At 37.5% G+C, this 18466-nt stretch overlaps 1 protein-coding gene across 2 annotated transcripts in view; it reads left to right on the top strand.

Moving 5' to 3' along the window:
- ALG9 (ALG9 alpha-1,2-mannosyltransferase) overlaps positions 1 to 18466 on the top strand; it is a 96241-nt gene that overhangs the window by 3907 nt on the left and 73868 nt on the right. For both annotated transcript variants that reach the window (XM_079928104.1, XM_079928105.1), the window contains exons 4-8: positions 3768 to 3838; positions 9468 to 9556; positions 11727 to 11862; positions 15866 to 15953; positions 16137 to 16242. In XM_079928104.1, coding sequence (XP_079784230.1) covers positions 3768 to 3838; positions 9468 to 9556; positions 11727 to 11862; positions 15866 to 15953; positions 16137 to 16242 — 490 coding nt within the window. The remainder of the gene's footprint in view (positions 1 to 3767; positions 3839 to 9467; positions 9557 to 11726; positions 11863 to 15865; positions 15954 to 16136; positions 16243 to 18466) is intronic.

Genomic DNA, 18466 nt, shown 5'->3' with positions numbered 1-18466 from the left:
TTCTCTTCTGTTTCTTTACTGAGACTTGCTATTTTTTCATTTGTTTCAAGCGTGTTCTTAATTGCTTATTGAAGCATTTTTACAATGGCTCCTTTAAAACTTTGTCAGATAATTCTTATATCTCATCTCAGTTTTGGTATCTATTAATTGACTTTTTTCCTTCAGTTTGAGATCTTCCTGGTTGACAAGTAATTTTTAGTTGAAACTTGGACATTTTGGGTATTATAGTATGAGACTCTGGATCTTATTCATGGGCCCAGCCTGCTTCCTCTGCACTATTCTGCTTCTCTTTTAGATGGCTTCTTTTGATACCACTGCAGCTGGAAAAAGGAGAGGGTTCACCACCTTGTGACTGCCAATTGGGGCTAGAAGTCCAGGTTCCCAACTAGGCCTCCACTGATACCACCCTAGTGGTCAGGGTAGAGGTACCTCATTACTGCTAGGTTTGGGGGAGTGGAAGTCCAGGCTCTCCAAGTGGCCTCAGAGGAAAGATATATAGGATGGGGGAGTTAGTAGAGAAATAACAATATGCAGCGCTTAAGGTTTTCATCTACATTTGGATATCCACTGTCACTTCAAATTTGGCATATTCAACCCAGAGTCCTACCTCTTACATCAGTGATACAAACAGCAAGCAAAACAGGAATGAAGATATCTGTTCTCTTGTTCTTTCTTCCAGTTTCCTCCTTTTTAGGTTCTGCCAGTGTGAGCCACAGGGCAAGGGGGAGTTGTAGCTTATAGGGTCCCAGCCCCATCATCATAATTAGAGTAGAAAAGGGTGGATTGTTGCTGAGAGACAATATGGTAATAATTGGCACCCCTAGTGATGGTTACCTTTACAACTTGCTACCCTAAACAAGAACAGCTTTGTTCTCTCTATGGATTGAGGTGTGAAATTCTCTGAATTATACACTCAGGAGTGGCATCCTGTACATAGATCCATGGGCTACTTAATTTCATGGAGCACTGCCAGATTGCTCTCCAGAATGGCTATTCAACTTTATACTCCCTACAATAATGTTTGGGGTTTCAGCTTCCTAATATCTGAGCACTTGATATTTCTGACTTTCTAATTTTTGCCCTTCTCATGTATATGAGATGCTTCTCATTTTAATTACATTTCTCTGACAACTAGTAAGGTGGAGAATTTCTTCATGTATTTATTGGTCATTCATATTTCCTTTTCTGTGAATTACCTATTTGCATCCTTTGCCTGTTTTTCAGTTGGGTTTTCTGGTTTTCTCTTGTGATTTGTAGAAGTTCTCAATAGTAACCCCTTGTAGGTTTTAGATACTGGAAATCCTTTCTCTTAGGCTGTCACCTGTCTACTAACTTTGTCTGTGGTCCTTTGTTGAACAGAAATCTTTAATTTTGATAGAGTCAAACCAATTAGTTTTTCACTTACGGTTGGTGGGTTTTGGGTCTTTCTGAAAGAAATCCTTCACCACAGGTCACAAAGATATTCTTATGTATTTTTCCCTAGTAACTTTATTATTTTATCTTTCACATACAAGGCTTTAGTCCATTTGAATTTTATTTTTTATAAATTGTGGAAAGATCCAGCTTTATTTTTTCCTATATGGCGAACTGGATTTTCCAGCACCATCTGCTAAATAATTCATCCTTTTCCTTCTGGTTTGTAATACCATCTGTATCATACATCTCATTCCCGTGTATGTTTCTGGCCTTTTTAATTCTGTATCATTGGTCAGTTTGTCAGAGAGTACTATATTGCTTCTATTATTATGGCTTTGTAGTATGTGTTAATATTTGGCTGATGAATTTCTCTATCCATTTTAAAAATTGTGTTTTATTTTTAATTTTTTAAATATTTATGTATTTATTTATTTATTTGGCTGCACTGGGTCTTAGTTGCTGCCCACAGGATCTTTAGTTGCGGCATGCGAACTCTTAGTTGCAGCATGTGGGACCTAGTTCCCTGACCAGGGATTGAACCCAGTTACCCTGCATTGGGAACACAGAGTCTTTTAATTGCTGGACTGCCAGGGAAGTCCTTAAAATTGTATTTTAAAAATCATTTTAGAATCAATTTGCCCCTCTCCCAAATTCTGGTGAGTCTTTTAATTGCTGGACTGCCAGGGGAGTCCTTAAAATTGTATTTTAAAAATCATTTTAGAATCAATTTGCCCCTCTCCCAAATTCTGGTAGGTATTGATTGGAGTTGCATTGAATTTATGTATTAATATGAGAATCAATATTTTTAGAGTGTTGAGTCATTCCATCCCTAAAATGATGTATTTTTCCACTTAGTTAGGTTTTCTGTGTCTTTTAATAAAATGTAAACAATGTATCCATTTTAGGCTTATCCATTCTTTGACTAGGATAATGACTAGATTCTTTATACTTTTTATTACTGTTATGAACGGTATCTTGTTTTCTGTAATTTTTGTAGGAGGTCATTGCAGGTGAGGAACACAATTGTGAGGAACACAGTTGATTTTTGCTTTTTGATCTTGATCAAAATCTCACTGAATTTCCTTATTAGTGTCCGTGGTTTGTCAGGTGAATCTCTGGATCCTCTTTCATCTGTGCATGTAGAGTTTAGTTTCTTCTGTTCCATTCCTTATATCTCATTTCTTTTCTGTGTCTTTTTGCACTAACCCGACATCCAGTTACTATGTTGAATATTAGTTGCTATGGGAGCATCACTGTCCTATTCCCAAATACAGTTCTTATATTAACTTGTGTTAATTTTTAACTTTCTAAGTGTGTTTTTGTACTCTCCTCAACCAGATGAAGAGTCCTTAAGTGTGGATACCTTGTACTAAAATTATCTGTATTCCTAGTAGCATCTAGAGAGTGCTCAATGTATAGTAGGTTTTCAGTATGGTTTTATTGAATTAATGAATGAACTTGGGCATTTGCTGATTACTTGATTGAACATAATGATGAAAACTGAAAGAACTTTTAAGTTATATGTAGTAATATTAATCATAGAATGTATTTAAATAGTGCTTATTTTCAGAGGTATTCATTGCTTTTAAACATACCAGTATACTGTAGTATAAAAGCTATTCGGTACAATTCTTATTATTTTGTTATTTTTATTTGTAAAATTCATGTCAATTCCTACAATTAATAAAAACCACATTACAGACATTTGAAAAATAGGAGGAAAAATACGTACCTAAATCTCACTAGCCTGATATAGCCACTTTTACCATTTTATTATATTTCTTTCCAGTTTTTTCATATACAGTACTTCTGATTTCCATAGCTGTAACTCTGATGTATAAATAATGTTATATCATATATTTTCATTTAGTATTTTATAATATAATTTTATAATAATTATAATCAGTTATTATAATTGTCTAAGAAATGCTTGTTGAATAAATGAGTTTTATATCATAAGAATTTTTCCACTGTCTTTGTAACCATAAACTTTGATATGTGTATAATAATACATGAATAGATATAATTTAACCATTTCCCTGTAATTGAACATTTTATAGTTTTTAAAATAGTTTTTACTAAGTTAGTAGAGCTGCAATTAACATTTTTATGAATAGAACTCCTCCCCTCCCATATTTTGAGTTACTTCTGTGGGCCGGAATCAGAGAAGTAGATATACTTCTATACTTGAATTTAGGGATATGAAAATTTGCATGGTTCTTGATACATATTGCTTTTCAAAAGGATTATACCAATTTATAGTTATTAGTGACAAATGAGAGTGGTTTCATCTTTAAGAGTTTTTCTAACTTATCTTTAACTTCTGTTTTCTTGTTCTGGGTTTCTTTCAGATTCTTGTCTTTTACTTTTTACGATGTTTGCTGGCTTTTGTGAGCTGTATATGTGAACTTTACTTTTACAAGTGAGTATAAAAGCTTTGCTTCTAAAAGTGCTATGAGGAAGCCCAATATAGCATAGATTATTACTGTGATAGTAGAAGCAGTGTTTAGAAACAGAAAACATTTTCCTTCTAGCTTCTAATATTATATCTAAAGTGCAATTTCTTGTTTGAAACGAACCATTGGAAGGGAATACTTCTAATTATCACTTTCTTTCCTGAGGTGATAAATGGCATATCTTCATATTATTAACTTTAATTCTGTTAATAAATATCTAACTGGTATTTTATTTGGTAGGATTTAGTAGGGCCCTTTTTTTTTTTTTTCTTTTTTGGTCCTGAGAGATAGGATCATGATTTCTTTCTTCTCCCTTTGAGCTGAGCTGATAGGAAATTATTCCCAGTGTGGAACTCACTGCTCTTATTTGCGCCCAGTACATTGTCTTTCACCAAGTACCTATTGGTTGAATGAATATTAGTGAAAGTATTAAGCAGTTAAGTGTTCCAGTAATAAAAATAGCTACCTTTTTTAACATGAAACCTAAGAAACATTTTAATAATGCTTTAAAAGGTATCTGGACTTAGTAATCATTATTTAAAGTCTTCCCACTGCAAAACAGCCAAAAATATAAGATAAAAAAGTTCTTTGGCCTTGACTCTGGGTAGAATAGAGGAAAAAAAAAGAAATCCAGGGCTTCCCTGGTGGCGCAGTGGTTGAGAGTCCGCCCGCCAATGCAGGGGACACGGGTTCATGCTTCGGCCCAGGAAGATCCCACATGCCGTGGAGTGGCTGGGCCCGTGAGCCATGGCCGCTGAGCCTGCGCGTCCGGAGCCTGTGCTCCGCAATGGGAGAGGCCACAACAGTGAGAGGCCCGCGTACCGCAAAAAAAAAAAAAAAAAAAAAAGAAAAAAAAAAGAAATCCAGTGCTGCCTTTGAGGATTGTAATCTTAAGTTGGTCTTTATATGAGTTCAGGACTGAATTCAAATCACCCACATGGCCCCCTAAACCCCAAGTTGAGAGTTTACTTTAAATTGTTCTGGGCTGTTAGTGTTTCCAGGCATCTTGCAAAAACAAATGTAAAATTTCTCTAGAGAAGTGGATCCTTAATCCAGGTGTCAAAGCATTACCATAGATAAAATTCTAGTGAACAAGAATTTATAGTAAAAATAAATGACAAATCACAGAAGGGAACAAAACATTATGAGTGAGAGCCAGCAGAGATAACAGATCAATAGAAAGCTGACCTGCAAAACTTCATTTATTAGGAATTACTAAAATAAGAAAATAAAATAATTACATTTAATATTTTTAAAGAAATAAAAGAAGGAATTGAAAACATAAAGAAGAAACAAGAGACTAAACAATCAATGGAGTGAAAAAGAACTTGCAGAATGGGAGAAAATATTTGCAAACCATATATCTGATAAGAGATTCATTTCCAAAATGTATAAGGAACTCCTGTAACTCAATAGTAAGAAACCTAATAATCTGGCCAACATACATGAAAAGATGACAGTATCACTAATCATCAGGGAAATGCAAATCAAAACCACAGTGAGATCACTTCATATTTGTTAGAATGGCTCTTGCCTAAGGAGGCAAGAATATACAATGGAGAAAAGACAGTCTCTTTAGCAAATAGTGTTGGGAATCCTGGACAGCCGCATGTAAATCAATAAATTTAGAACCCTCCCTCACACCATACACAAAAATAAACCCAGAATGGCTTAAAGACTTAAATATAAGACATGACACCATAAAACTCCTAGAAGAGAACATAGGCAAAACATTCTTTGACATAAATTGTACTAATGTTTTCTTAGATCAGTCTCCCAAGGCAAGAGAAATAAAAGCAAAGATAAACAAATGGGACCTAATCAAACTTAAAAGCTTTTGCACAGCAGAGGAAACCATAAACAAAACAAAAAGACAAACTACAGACTGGGGGAAAATATTTGCAAATGATGTGACCAGCAGGGGCTTAATTTCCAAAACACACAAACAGCTCCTATAACTCAATAACAAAAAAAACAAAAAACCCAATCAAAAAATGGGCAGAAGACCTAAACAGACATTTCTCTAAAGAAGACATACAGATGGCCAGTAAGCACGTGAAAAGATGCTCAACATTGCTAATTATTAGAGAAATGCAAATCAGAACTACAATGAAGTATCACCTCACACTGGTCAAAATGGCTATCATCAAAAAGTCTACAAAAAATAAATGCTGAGAGGGTGTGGAGAAAAGGAAACCCTCCTACACTGTTGGTGGGAATGTTAATTGCTGCAGCCACTATGGAGAACAGTATGGAGGGTCCTTAAAAAACTAAAAATAGAATTGTCATATGATCAGCAATCCCACTCCTGGGCATATATCCACAGAAAACTAATTTGAAAAGATACATGCACCCCAGTGTTCGTTGCAGCACTATTTACAATGGCCGAGACATGGAAGCAACCTAAATGTCCATTGATAGATCAATGGATAAAGAAAATGTGGTGTGTATGCATATATATATATATATATATATATATATATATATGTATGTATACACACACACAAAATGCAATACTATTCAGCCATAAAACAGAATGAAATAATACCATATGCAACATGGACGGATCTAGAGATTATCATACTAAGTGAAGTAGGTCAGAAAGAGAAAGACAAATACCATATGATATCACTTATATGTGGAATCTAAAATATGATACAAATGAACGTATTTACAAAACAGAAACTCACGTAGAAAACAGACTCACATAGAAAACAGACTTACATAGAAAACAAAGTTATGGTTACTAAAGTGGAAAGGGGGTGGGGGAGGGATAAATTAGGAGTTTGGGATTAGTAGATACAAACTAATATATATAAAATAAACAACAAGGTCCTACTGTATGGCACAGGGAACTATATTCAATATCCTGTAATAAACTGTAATAGAAAAGAATATGAAAAAGAATATATATATGTATATATACTTTGAATCACTTGGCTGTACACCAGAAAGTAACAGAACATTGTAAATCAACTATATTTCAGTTAAAAAAAAGAAAAAAGAATGGCTCTTGTCTAAAAACAAAGACAAGTATTGGTGAGGATGTAGAGAAGTTGGAACCCTTGCACGCTGTTGGTGGAAATGCAAAATGGTACTGTCACTGTGGAAAACAGTATGAGGTTCCTCAGAAAATTAAAAAAAATAGAGCCACCATATGATCCAGCAAACCCACTTCTGGGGATTTATATAAAAGAATTGAAATCAGGATCTCAAAGCAGTATTTGCACTCCAATATTGGTTGCAGCATTAGTCACAATAGCCAAGATTGGAAACAACCTAAATACCCAGTGAGAGATGAATGGGGTGGGGGACGTGGTATACAATGGAGTATTATTCAGTCTTAAAAAAGAAGGAAATTCTGCAAATGTGACGTAGTGGATGAACCCTGAGGAAATTGTGCTAAGGGAAATAACTGGTCACAGAAGAGCAAATATTGCATGATTCCACTTTCATGAGTTATCTAAAATAAATGGTTGAACTCATGGAAAAAAGGGATAGAATTGTAGCTGCCCAGTTTGGGGGCAGGTGGAAATGGAAAGTTGCTAATCAATGGGTATAAAGTTTCACTTACGTGACGTGAATTAGCTGTGGAGATCTGCTGAACATTATGCCTATAGATAACAATACTGTATTTTACATTTAAAAATCTGTAGAGAAGGTAGATATTATATTAAGTGTTCTTACCACAATAAAATTAAAAGGATTAAAAACAAAACAAAAACAAATGAGATTACAAAAATGACCGGGCAGATTTGAAAAAGAACCAAACAGAACTTCTAGAAATGAAAACATAATAATTGATATTGAAAATTCAGTAGATCAAATAACTGATTAGACACTTCTAATAAGTAAACTAGAAGATTGATCTGAAGCAATTACTAAGAATGTAGTACAGAGTGACAGAAAAAAGGAACTATGAAAGGCTAAGAAATGTGTGTGGGGGCTTCCCTGGTGGCGCAGCGGTTGAGAGTCCACCTGCCGATGCAGGGGACACGGGTTCATGCCCTGGTCAGGGAAGATCCCACATGCTGCGGAGCGGCTGGGCCCGTGAGCCATGGCCGCTGAGCCTGCGCGTCCGGAGCCTGTGCTCCGCAACAGGAGAGGCCACAACAGTGAGAGGCCCGCGTACTGCAAAAAAAAAAAATGTATGTGGTCGAGTTGAAAGATCTGATATATATCTAATCGGATCTAGGAGAGGTAGAATAGGGAGAGGCAGGATTCAGGGAAGTAATAGCTAATAAGATTTTTCCAGAATCAAAGGAGAAAATATGCTAATCCACAGATTCAGGAAGCCTAACATGCTGAGCTGGATAAATAAAAAGGAATTGGTAAGACTGTGTAAAACAAAGGACAAAGAAGATCTTACAAGTTGACAGAGGACTAATATAAAACCTACAAAGGAATGTCAGGCAGTTAGACCAACAAAAGCATTCTCAAAAGCCAGAAGACAAAAAATATGTTCAAAGTTCTGTGAGAAAATGACTGTCATCCTAAAATTATGTACTCAGCTAAACCACCTTTTAAGACCAAGAGTTAAATAAAGACTTTTCAGACAAAATATAAAGAAAGATCAAACAAAAGCCAGAATTTACCATTAAGAGATCCTCACTAAAGAACCTTCTAAAGGATATATTTAGGAAGAAACAAAATTATTTCAGAAAGAAGGTCTGAGATGCAATAAGGAACCTGAGCAAGAAAATAGGTAACACATAGTTAAGTCTGAACAGATATTGACTAAATGAAGCAATGATCACCTCTAATACTGTTTTATTTATAGGGTTGAAAAGGCCTGTAAGACAAAAGTAAAAGGAGGTATATAATTGCTTTAGAAACATTGACTTAGATAACTATTTATTAAAACTTTGGGGGCTTCCCTGGTGGCTCAGTGGTTGAGAGTCTGCCTGCCGATGCAGGGGACACGGGTTCGTGCCCTGGTCAGGGAAGATCCCACATGCCGCAGAGCGGCTGGGCCCGTGAGCCATGGCCGCTGAGCCTGCGTGTCCGGAGCCTGTGCTCTGCAACGGGAGAGGCCACAGCAGTGAGAGGCCCGCGTACCGCAAAACACAAAAAAAACCTTTGGTGTAACTCCTAGTCTTTTTTTCTAATAACTGCCATCTATTGAGCAACTCTGTGCCTGGCACTCTTCTGCGCACTTTACCATGCATTGCCCTCACAGAAACCTTATGCAATAAGTATTATCATTATCTGCATTTAACAGATGAGCAACCTGACAGATTATGTAACTAGATGAGTGTACCACTGCTAGTGAGTGGAAGGGCCAGGATTTTAACTTGTGCCCATCTGAGGCCTGTTATTTTTCCACTATATCAGGCTGTTTTCCTACTGATATTAGAAATAATCTAGCACAGAAAGTGTACATTTCCTCTTAGGTAGAGAGCTTCTCTCCTGCTTAAGGAATAAGAATGTTTGGGTTTCTTATGCACATGGAATTGCTAACAGACCTGTTGAGACAGTTCTGTATTTGACTTTAGATCTTCAGTGTTCTCTGTGATGCAGACATGTTTTTGTCCTTTAATTTGAAACTTCCATCCCGAAGGTTTGCTATGCTGATAGTCTTTGCCTTTCCTCTAGGGCTGTGTGCAAGAAGTTTGGGCTGCATGTGAGTCGAATGATGCTAGCCTTCTTGGTTCTCAGCACTGGCATGTTTTGCTCATCATCAGGTAAGTAAAAGAGCAGGTGAGGGCATAAAAGTTTCACTGATATTTCACAGTTGCATCAACCAGAAGAACTTGTCCAGATGTAGGTTATATTTGTGTAACATGTCAGTAATTTACAGTCCTGTTATCTACCTGCTCTTGATTGACCTTTACAGCCATCCTGTGTTGTAAGGTCAGATAAATATTTATAAGTCAGATAAATATTTTCTCATTTTTGCAGGTAAGGACGCTGAAACTTAGAAAGGTGAAGCGACTTACTGAAAGCCAAAGAACTCATAAGTTGTAGAGCTGTTATTTTCATCAGGTTGCTTTCTATTACGTTAATATTTTTTATCACAGCAGGGCTGAGAAACAGAGGCATCCACTGCCTTTCTTTGCTGTTAGGGGAAGGACAATAATTTTGTTATTTTGCTCAAGGAAGCACTTTATGTCTAAAAGCCCTGGTCTTGATGGTTCTATTTTATGCCAGTTATTTGCAGTGTATTCTATAAAAGTATAAATATATACTATAAAATACAGTATTCTATAAAGTACTGTATTTTATAGAATAAAGTAAGCTTCTGGAAATTTAGAATAAAATTGTTAATGTAGAATGGTGGCTTTCAAACTGTGCTGCCATTGAACATTTGTGTCCTATGAGCTGAGCCAAAGTGGCCTATTGCCAAAAGGTAGCCTGTTTGCAGTTTTCCAGAAAAATTAAGTTACTAGATATAATCATCTCAATTTTAATTTTAATTTTTGCTTGTGTGTACCAGAATCTAGTATACACACTAAATATACACAAAAAATAGTATCTAGCGCAAAAGTATATATTTGCTTTTCACTGACTGTATCAAAATCCATGTTCTGCAGAGATCTCAGGGCCTCACGCCTGAATAACTTTGAGATCCACTGTCCTAAATGAGACTATGCTTTGCCCTCTGAGCTGGCAGAGACCTCATATTCCTCTGCTCCCCTTGGAGCTAGAATCAACAGCTTTGGATGGCATGAATATTATTTAGCATTTATCTGGGAAGGTTGTACTTCACATGTTTTTGTTTTGTTTTGTTTTGTTTTTTGCCGTACACAGGCCTCTCACTGTTGTGGCCTCTCCCGTTGCGGAGCACAGGCTCCGGATGCGCAGGCTCAGTGGCCATGGCTCACGGGCCCAGCCGCTCTGTGGCATGTGGGATCTTCCCGGACCGGGGCACAAACCCTTGTCCCCTGCATCGGCAGGCGGACTCTCAACCACTGCGCCACCAGGGAAGCCCTTCACATGTTTTTTTAGTTACTTTGCTACTCCTAAAATTGATTCTTATGTGAGGGAGATACCTGAGAGTATTTTTAGTTTTATAATTTCAGCTGAGGATGTTAAGGCACAGATAAGTTAAAGGCATCCTTTGATATGAGCCTCTGAACCCTTTGCTGAGTTTCTCAAATCATACTGCCTGTTCATTGTGGTCCCTGTTGGAGTTGGTATTGATTTTTCTAGTGCTAGGTGAAGCACTTAAACAGCAGGGAGAGGCAGATCTGCATTTTTTGTAGAGTTGTTAGAAACATTTTGATGAAATGTTACTGTTGCAGAGACCCTGAAGGTGGTCAGTCCTCTGCTGTATGCAACAAGAAAGTTACCTTGATGGAAGTAATTAGGGGGACATCTAAAGGCCAAGCTATCTATGTCAGTGTATGAAGGATGCAAAGCAGTGCTGCCATCGAACGTATTTGTTCCTTGAGAAGGCTTCTGAGAATTCCTACGGGGTACAGGTTGCTAATAGGACAGTCTCAGAAGACTATCAGAGGATAAACTTCTTCAGAAACAGATTGTTAGCAATGGCTCTAAATTTCTTGAAGCATACTTCCTGTCTGGAAATGTAACCTGGAGGTACCTCTGGGGAACCTGGAATCCTGTAAGTTTTAGACTTGGGGTACAGGCCAGGAGATAAATGGCATGGTTGGCATTGTATAATTGGGTGATGTGTTGGTACATAAAAAACAGGAGAGAGAAAATAAAATCAGTGAACTTTGTTTTTTAACGAGTATCACTTTACTCCTCATTTCTAATATAGCATTACTCAAAGTATGTTCCTGGTTATTGACATATTGCAGTGCAGCTATATTTTTAATAACTGATAACTCATAAATCTCAATATCTTGTCCCTTTCCCCTGTTTTTTTTCATTTCTTTTGTCTTGCAGCATTCCTTCCTAGCAGCTTCTGTATGTACACTACATTGATAGCCATGACTGGCTGGTATATGGACAAAACTTCCTTTGCTGTGCTTGGAGTAGCAGCTGGGGCTATCTTAGGCTGGCCATTCAGTGCAGCTCTTGGGTAAGAAACTAACCTGATTCATCTTCCATGTATCACTGAGTATATAGTCAATCCTAATGTTAGGTTACCTCCATATTCTTTGGGTAGGACCTAAAGTTATAGAAATTAATTATTCAAAGATTCTGGGAATTGGAAGAATATTTCTCTTAGTACTTATTGTTATGATTAATTCTAATAAGAAAGTGACTGTTAAGCATCTGCTGTATCCTGTGCACAGCTAAACCCTTTATGAACTTTATTCCTAAACCTACTCTGCAAGACAAATACAATTATTAGTGCTTTTTTTTTTTTGGGGGTGGGTCTCCATTGCTGCGTGTGGGCTTTCTCTAGTTGCAGCAAGCAGGGGCTACTCTTTGTTGTGGTGCGCAGGCTTCTCATTGCAGTGGCTTTCGTGTTGCAGAGCATGGGCTCTAGGTGCGTGGGCTGCAGTAGTTGTTGCACGCGGGCTCAGTAGTTGTGGTGCGTGGGCTCTAGGGCATGCGAGCTTCAGTAGTTGTGGTGCATGGGCTCAGTAGTTGTGGTGTGTGGGCTCTAGGGCACATGGGCTTCAGTAGTTGTGGTGCATGGGTTCGGTAGTTGTGGCTCGTGGGCTCTAGAGTGCAGGCTCAGTAGTTGTGGTGCACAGGCTTAGTTGCTCCGTGGCATATGAGATCTTCCTGGACCAGGGAACGAACCCGTGTCCCCTGCAATGGCAGGCAGATTCTTAACCACTGTGCCATCAGGGAAGTCTCCAATTATTAGTGCTTTATATAAATGAGAAAGTGGACTTCGAGAGGTTTTGAGTAATTTGCATTTAAGGTTATGTTTGCTTTGGATCCAGGCCTTCTGACTGTAACAGCTGATGTTTTTTCCACGCTGTACCACCCTGTGCTGTGCATTTTCCCGGTCACCCAGGCTTGTTATCTGAGTTTCCTTTCAGTCCTTCTTCTTTCCTGCCTGCAGCATCTTTTTTTTTCCCAAGTTCCATAGTACCTCTCATTCCTTTTGTACTTTTTGTTTTCACAACTTCTCTAGTTTGTGCTGCCTTAATTTCTTGCCTGTACCACTAGTTATTTAGAAAAATATGTTAGTTTGTGTTAAGGTTATTATCATAGTAGTATATCTTTATTATTTTAAAAAAGTACCAGATTGTATGAGGTAAAAAGAATTCTTAGTTCTTTTCTCCCCTAACCCAGTCTTCACAGTTAGTCACTGCTGATAGTTTTGTACATATCTTTCCAGAAATTATCCTTACATGAATAAATGCACACATACACGTTTATACATACATACTTAAATTCTTAAAACAAACAGAATTATCCTATACATATGTATATCTTCTGTACATAGATTTATATCGTCCTTTGCATCGGTTGCATAACATTCCATTATTATATGGCTGTCCATAATTTATTTAACCATTGTTTTATTGGTAGGCATTTGGTTTTCAGTTTTTTTGCTGTTATACCCAATGCTTCAGTGAACATTTTTGTACATATGTCTATACACTTGTGGAAATTTATCTATGGGATACATTTTTATAAGGGAGTTACTAAATCAGAATAGGCATTTAAAATTTTCTTAAGTGGATTTTAAAGGCTGGTTTCCCCACCTCCAATCTTCTATTCTGCACATCATTCTCAAATTAATTATATTTCTCAAGATTTTGTATAAGAGCCTCTTCTGTACTTTCTGCTCTCTCCATCATCTTGATGAGTCCCATATCTTTATATAGTCCAGTCATCTCTTAAGCTTCACTCATGTATACCTAGCTGCCTATTGGATATCTCCATTTATATAGCTAAACATTTACAGACTGAAATCATTATCTTCCCTCCAAATCTGTCCTTTACCTTTGTTTCTAGCCCAGAAATGGTACCACCGTCTGTGCTGAGCCAGGACCTGAAAATTATCTGTGACTGTTTTCTCTTTCTCATGTCTTATTAATTTCTTGTACTTCTTGAATATCTTTTTTTTTTTTTTTTTTTTTTTTGCGGTACGCGGGCCTCTCACTGCTGCAGCCTCTCCCGTTGCGGAGCACAGGCTCCGGACGCGCAGGCCCAGCGGCCATGGCTCACGGGCCCAGCCGCTCCACGGCATGCGGGATCCTCCCGGACCGGGGCACGAACCCATGTCCCCTGCATCGGCATGTGGACCCTCAACCACTGCGCCACCAGGGAAGCCCCTGAATATCTTTTAAATCTACTTTTCTTCACCTCTCTCTGTTCTTTTACGTAGGCTCATAAATGATCTTCCCATCTCTAGTCTTGATCCTTATAAATCTGCTCTCCACGCTCAAACTAGAGTTATCTTCCTAAAATGCAAATATGATTTTATCACTCTGTTTTGTCTTTGTAATAGCTTCCCCATTGCTCTGTGTCACAGAGGTTGGCATTCTGTAGCCTGTGGGTCACACATCCAGCTGGCCTGTTTTGTATAGCCTAAGAACTAAGAAATTTTTACATTTTTAAAGGCCTGTTAAAAAACAACACACACACACATGAATATGCAACAGAGACCATATGGGGCCTGCAAAGCCTAAAGTGTTTGCTATTGGATCCTTTAAATAAAAAGTTTGCCAACCCCTGCTCTATGGGGTCCAAACTTTAATGTGACTCACAAAGCCTTGTTCTTCCCTCCTTTTTACTTTTCCATCCTCCTTTTGTCAGTTTCTGCATTCCTTTTACTCTCTACTGGGTTTACATTGAACTTCATGAGTTCCCCAAATACCTCTGAGTTGGTGCATTTTGATTAGTCTGCCTTTAGATAAATGATTTCAGGATCACAGTTAGTCAGTTAGCAATGTACTATCATTTATTGACTTATCAAAGGAGAAATGCAGGTGCTATGGAAATGTAACTAGTTGGGGAGAAAAAAATAAAAACACAGAATGTTAATGCAATATTTAGGTAATAGAATGTGGAATTTCAAATCTTAGAAGAGATGTTCACATGACATTGCCAAAGAGATGATAGAGATGATAGTGCCGTATAAACGTAAAGACTTTATGGAAGAGGCAGGAGCAGAGCCTGTAATTGACATTGGGTAGATTCTGTGTAAGTAAATAGATTGGTGTGGGATGGAATTCTTTGTGACTGGAGCACAGGTAAGGGCTCTGACTAGTGTCCTAGATTAGGAAGTCATGGATATGAAGGTGATTGTTCATGCAAGAGGAGTTGAAGCACCCGAGAAAATGAGTATATATAGAGAAAAGTACAACCTTGCTTTTGGGAGCTAGGACCACGGTAGGGCACACCATGAGGCAGGGAAAAAGAAGCCTAGAAAGGAGCACTAGGGAAGCCCCCAGAAAAGAACATCTGAGCCAGGGGGTCTAAAGAGGAAGGAGCAGATGCTTTGTGTCAAGTGCAACAGAAAGACAAAGGGAGATGAAGCTTGTGGAAACATACTGGGTCTGGCGGACAGGAGATTCCTGGTACCTTAGATCAGTCTTAATAGCTTGATGTTAGGCCTTAAGGAAGAAATAGTGAAGACAACACACATATGCTGTTGATACTTGCTTGAGGAATTTAAGTGAAAGGAAGAAGAACAAATATTACATATTAAATTTTGGAGCGATATTACATATTGGAAAGGGATATATCAGAATTGAAGTGAAAGTTTGTAATATTATTTTATTACTAAAATCTTAATACATCGTGGAAGGGAGAAATCAGTATTTATTTATTTGGCAGGGTGGGAGTAGGGCAATAGGGTACATTTACTTACAATTAATATATTTTAAATGTCCATTACACATAAATACGTGTAAAATAGAGCTCATTCCGAATATGAATATTTATATTTCTTGTGCATTGTGGGATGCATCTCACTCTGATGAGTCCTGTGAAGAGATCACATTTTTTATTTTTGAGAAGACATCCTTTCATGTACCAGCTTTCTTCCCTCACTGTAATTGCTAGAGACATTTTATTCTCAGTTCAGCATGAGGTGTGTGTAAATCTGACCTGTTTCAGTTTCTATTCTAAGTATTTAACTCCCCACTTTCTATCTCTCTGTTAAATAGTTTACCTATTGCCTTTGATTTGCTGGTCATGAAGCACAGATGGAAGAGTTTCTTTCATTGGTCACTGGTTGCCCTAATGATCTTTCTGGTGAGTTTTCTTTTTATCTTGTTTTGTTCTAAAGTTGTAATGAAAGCAACTTCTGATGTGGATGGAAAAGAGAACATTAGGAATTGATTCTGTTTTTCATTCTGAAGTTTATCCTATTAGCATTGTGAGAATGTTTCCAGAGCAAAACTCTGCAATTGCTATGTATTTTCTGCTCTCTTTTAGGTGCCTGTGGTGGTCATTGACAGCTACTATTACGGGAAGTTGGTGATTGCACCACTGAACATTGTTTTGTATAATGTCTTTACTCCTCATGGACCTGATCTTTATGGTAAGGCCTTATGAAATTAGGGAAGAGTTAGGGGATAGCTTAATTTGCCTCAGCTTTGAAATTTTAATTCAGCTGCCACATTTTATCAAATATAGCCTTTCTTTGCTGGTAATATTTTCTTATTTAAAAATAAATGACATTTGAACATAGCACAGTGATGATATATAGCCACTAAATATTTTTCCTTGATTAATGTGATGTTCAGATCTGGCTTTCTGTTAGTCCTGCTGCCTCTTATTCTCAGTTTCAGAGTAGTGAGGACTATGTTGGGTATGCCTTGGGTTTTGATGCTACTCGTTTAAAATTAAGTTACTTTTTTCTCTTCTCATTAGAAAATCAATATGATAACAAAAATAAGAAAATTAAAACATTCATAATCCTATCATCTCCAGATAGCTATTGTTAACACCTTGGAAAATATTCCTCCAGAGATTTTCTATACATTTGGTATAACATTTGGAGTTACTTTTTCTTTTTTTAATTTGTTTTACTTTAGTATTATGCATTAGGGGAGAAAGTTTAGAAAATCTGTAGACAAAGTGTAGCAAATGGGGGTGAGGTCAGCATGAGAGGGTGGATAGTTTGGCCAGTTTAGGATTAAGAGAGGGAAAAAAGGGAATGCCTTTAGTCTGGGGTTGGTTCTCCAATTTCCGTCCATCTCCATCCCTGCCCTTTTTTTTTTTTTTTCCCCAGCCAGCCCTTGAGCTTGTTTTGGGTTTTTTTTGTTTGTTTTTTTGGGTTCTTTGTCCCCTGAGGGCATTTGAGTTAGTGACCACTACAGAGGGATAAGCTAGAGATCTTTCTAATGAGATCAGCCAAGTCAGTAAACATTTTATGAGACAGTTTCTCATTAAATAAGTATAGTTTCTTCTGCCTTAATCTTTTGAAGGTCTTAGAGCATTCTGTATATGTGACTGTCTTGGGCTCTGCTATGAAGCAGGTTAATATTATTTCTGTGTCTCTTATCAATTTCACCCACGCCCATCATTTTTCTGTGCCACTTTGCCAATAGAACCAACAGATTGACTGAGGAGAATTAAAGTAAGCATATAAATGAGATTTAATTGGGCCTCCTGGGATTTGGGGAATGTTGTCATTTTAGATGGCGGGTAATAGGTTAAAAATAAACAGTGTTTTGTTCAGTGAATTGAATCCACAAACTGCATAGTTAGAGAATAATTGCTAAGTGAAGGAATTTTAAAAGGCTCTTTTATGTGGCTCCAAGATCGCTGAGACTATGAGAAAAAGCCCCAATTTTAAGCTTTTGCCTCTAGATGTCTCCCTTTATCTAGGGAGAGTTGCGTGTTTTTAATTGCCCATTGTTTTAGTTTACTTGTAAAACTTCAGTTGATTCTACAGGACAATAGAAGGGGGGACTGTCCTCCTACATCCAGATTGCATATTAGAAATTGATTTACGTGGAACCTATTGGAAACATAATATACATTATATATAGGTGAATAAATTGTGTTAATTTGAGTTAAATTTTGAAAAGTTGGCTTCTCCACCTTTTAAATGGGTTATTACATATTGATATTCTGACTGCTTATTTATAAATAAAACTTTGTGTGAGAGTATATGAAAGTTTCATAATTTTTATAGTCCTCTAGATTGATGAGGATTTTACATCTAGAGATAAGCAGGTTGGTAGGGAGAATAGGAAAGAAAGAGTAAATTCTGACCTAAGTTTATGTTTCTAGCTTAACAGTGGGTAGGTTTTAGGATCCAGCGGAGCAGTGGCCAGTCTTTCTCTGCATGTTGGCATCTGCTGTTCATTTCAGCCAGTGTTTTATGGGGAAGAGTCCTTGGGTCTCTGTTCTGCCAGCTTTAGTGAACCTAGGTTAGCTTCAGTTCAGATTTTGCTATTTTGGATGTGCAGGAGCTGATCACTTTCCTAGTGATAGAAAAAGCTTTGTTGGGACAGAGGGAATTGTTGTACTGGGTATCAACAGGACTGATTGTGGGGCTGTAGTCAGCCAGACTTTAGGGGGTTGTTCCTTGATGGTAGAATTTTTGTGCTTTTCCCTCATCTTTGACAAATTTTCAGGGGTGTCTGATTTCCATGTTAACTCCATTTTGCTTTAGCAGACTTACAGAGAATGTTTCTTCCATTTTAGGAGTAGGTAGTCTTTGTGTATTCTAGGTCTTCAGTAAAGATTTCTTATGAATGAATGAATGAACAAATTCTGGAGTACCTATCAGATTACATAAGTGCTCTGATCAC

The sequence above is a fragment of the Stenella coeruleoalba genome (assembly GCF_951394435.1).
Source record: "Stenella coeruleoalba genome assembly, chromosome: 8".
Taxonomy (NCBI): Eukaryota; Metazoa; Chordata; class Mammalia; order Artiodactyla; family Delphinidae; genus Stenella; species Stenella coeruleoalba.
The sequence above is the reverse complement of the archived record's forward strand: the minus strand, read 5'-3'. Positions and strand labels throughout refer to the sequence as shown.